Raw genomic sequence first — 3,032 nt, 5'->3', positions numbered from 1 at the left:
ATATATATATATATATATATATATATATATATATATATATATATATATATATATATACACACACACACACAGTATTTTTAAATAAATAAAAACAATTTTTTTATTAGGATCTTTGCAGGGTCCAAAAGTGTTTTGAGCAAAAACTGGATGAACTTTAATTAGATTATAGTATAATATATATATTACAAATAGTTTACAGATATTTATATAGTTACAGGTATACTACTACTACTACTGCTACTATTAATATTAATAATAATAATTATTATTATTATTAAGTTCATCACATGCATAATATAGATGTAAGAATTTTGGAATAAAATAGAATGAAAGTTGAAATGCATTTAATATATTATCAATATTTTATATTATAAATTAAAATATTGATTTTGGCATAATAACAACAATATTATTTTTAATTATTTATTTATTATTATTGTATTTTTTATTATTTATAATTCTATCTAATTTTATGTACTGTAGGTGTGAGAAGTTTTCATTAGGATCTTTGCAGAGCTCAAAAGTTTTGCGAACAAAAACGGCATGCACTTTAATTATATTATAGTATAAATTAAAATATTATTAAAAAAAATATTCTGTTAGTTACAGATATAATCTTCTTCTTAAATTCAGTACATGCATAATATGCTGTATGTGTAAGAAAGTTTAAATAAAAGAGACTGTAAGTTGCATTCATTTATTATATCAATATTTTCATATTATAAATGAATATTTCATAAATAAATGAATTTTGGCATAATAACAAGTATTTTAATTCATTATCTAATATTTTTCTTAAAATAAAATTTATTTGATTGTCTTCTGTCATGAGGGTATATATGTGTGTGTGTGTGTTTAATTATTAATGTATGTAGGTGTGAGAACATTTCTATATGGAGGATCTTTGATGTGTTTATCTCATTTCATTAATCTTCTTTGTGTGTGTTCAACTGTGGTGTTTATTACTGTTTGGTTTCCTGTGTCTGAGAAAGAGCATGAGTGACAAGACTCTGAACAGACAGAACAAAACTCTCAGTAACCGCCTATTAGAGTCTGAGCTCGTCATGGGGGGACAGATCTGCTGTCCTCACTGTGCATATCATTACCGCATCACCATATGGTCAGAAAAGAACGCTGATTGAAGCCACCCGCCAGGTGAATTTAGAACATCCATGACAATCGAAGGTTTGGCCAATCACGAGGTATGTTATGATGAATACAGCCCCCCTCCACTCCACACACACACACTAGCATCACCTCACTCACCAACATCACACACCATCCTGTTCTGTTCTCGACTTCAGAATGCGCTGTTGCCATGGTGATGGAATGGCGCACGCTCTCTCTTGCTTTCTCTCTATTCTCTTTATCTTTATATATCCCTTGCTCTTCCCGCGGATGTATGGGCGATGTAACCATCTAGATTCACTGCTCGCCTGGATGAAATACATGTACTGCTGTCATGATAACAATCTTTTAATGGCAAGAATGCAATCTCAAGCTGTTTTTTCCCCTCCAGCATGCACCTTAAACATGTTCTGTCTCTTTCAGCTCTGTTCTCATTGTTTGTTTCTCCTCAGGAGGAGAAGCAGTAGGATTCCTGCCATGAAATCTCTCTAAGAGGAGAAAAGCAGCGAAACCTAGAAAATCTACACCCACCCACGAGCAGGAGACAGGGGGAGAGAGAAAGAAAGAAAGAAAGAAAGAGAGTGGAGGGGAGCGTGAAAGAGGGGAGAAAGAAAGAGCAAGGGATAACAGTCGATGGATGCTGCTTGGACACTCTGGTTGGTACAATCTTCAGTGACAAAGACCGGAGAGCTGCAGGAATGGATGGGAAGGGAAGACACATTCCTCCAGGTAATCGGATCTCATTAATGGCTGCCGATGCTGTGCAGAGACCACTGTGTCTTATGCTTGTTGTCATGTTTAGTGAAATGCTCTCGAGTGAGAGTCTGAACGTGTTCTGCTGGATGACGGCATCATTTTCAGCTTACTGTTGTCTTATCTGGGAACTTTCTTGCAGACATCTTCAGATGTTCCAAAAGTGTTCATTGTCAGTCTTAGTTTATGCGTTCTGCTTTGTTTCTCATGAGTTCATTGTGTTCTTTATTTCTCTGATCTCTGTTTGGAATACTTGATTGGTCAATTGTGGAACTGAGCTGTAAAATGTTTTTTGGCCACTAAACCATTGTCCATGGAAACATGCCGGTGCTACTTTCATGTCACTCAGATCATGAAGACATTGCTATATTGTAACAAAACATTTGAGCTAAGTAGTCCATAGAAAAAGTACCTTGAATTGCAGAATAATTATAACATAGAAATTAATATTATAAATATATAATTATAATAAGATAATTCAATTTTTATAATTTTAATATATGTAATATTATATTATATATGTATTATTATATACAGAATAATTATAATGATATAATAATATTGTCAGGGGTTGCTACTGTGAGGAGCACAGAACGAGGAGACCAGGAGTACAAAACAAAGGAGTTTAATTCATATATATATATATATATATTTTTTTTTTTTCAGGGAATCACACATAGCACAAGGAGTTGACAAACAACTCCAGACAAAGAAACTCAGAACAGGCTAGAACTAAATAGGGCAGATAACGAGGGGCAGACAGGTGAGGAGGATAACTAATAATGAGACACACCTGGAACAAATCAAACTACATTGGGACAGGAACAGGAAGGACCAAATAAGGAAAACAGGAACTAAACGGGAACATACACGGGACAAATATAGAATACTCTCTCTCTCTCTCTCTCTCTCTCTCTCTCTCTATATATATATATATAGTGCTGAGTGTTGTTGCATGTTGTAATCAACTATTTTTCATAATATAAAGCTAATCTATTACTAATAGATCAGTATTTCATATCTACATATATTTTTATATTTAATAATATAATATTTATAATATAATATTTAATAAGTAGTGTAACGTACACTCAGCTGGACATTATTGCAAAAGGTTGGGGTTTATTTTGTGATAATGACTGCCTGGCTGT

The 3,032-nt window shown here is 33.1% G+C and overlaps 1 protein-coding gene across 1 annotated transcript in view; it reads left to right on the top strand.

Annotated features, from left to right (window-relative positions):
• Nucleotides 1-3,032, top strand: part of LOC107599529 (voltage-dependent calcium channel gamma-4 subunit-like) — an 18,899-nt gene that overhangs the window by 3,148 nt on the left and 12,719 nt on the right. The window contains exon 2 of the mRNA XM_016291153.1: nucleotides 1,581-1,857. Coding sequence (XP_016146639.1) covers nucleotides 1,827-1,857 — 31 coding nt within the window. The 5' untranslated portion in view covers nucleotides 1,581-1,826. The remainder of the gene's footprint in view (nucleotides 1-1,580; nucleotides 1,858-3,032) is intronic.

The sequence above is a fragment of the Sinocyclocheilus grahami genome, unplaced genomic scaffold, assembly GCF_001515645.1.
Source record: "Sinocyclocheilus grahami isolate Dianchi unplaced genomic scaffold, SAMN03320097.WGS_v1.1 scaffold268.1, whole genome shotgun sequence".
Classification (NCBI taxonomy): Eukaryota; Metazoa; Chordata; class Actinopteri; order Cypriniformes; family Cyprinidae; genus Sinocyclocheilus; species Sinocyclocheilus grahami.
Note: the sequence above shows the minus strand (reverse complement) of the source record. Positions and strands in the feature narration are given on the sequence as shown.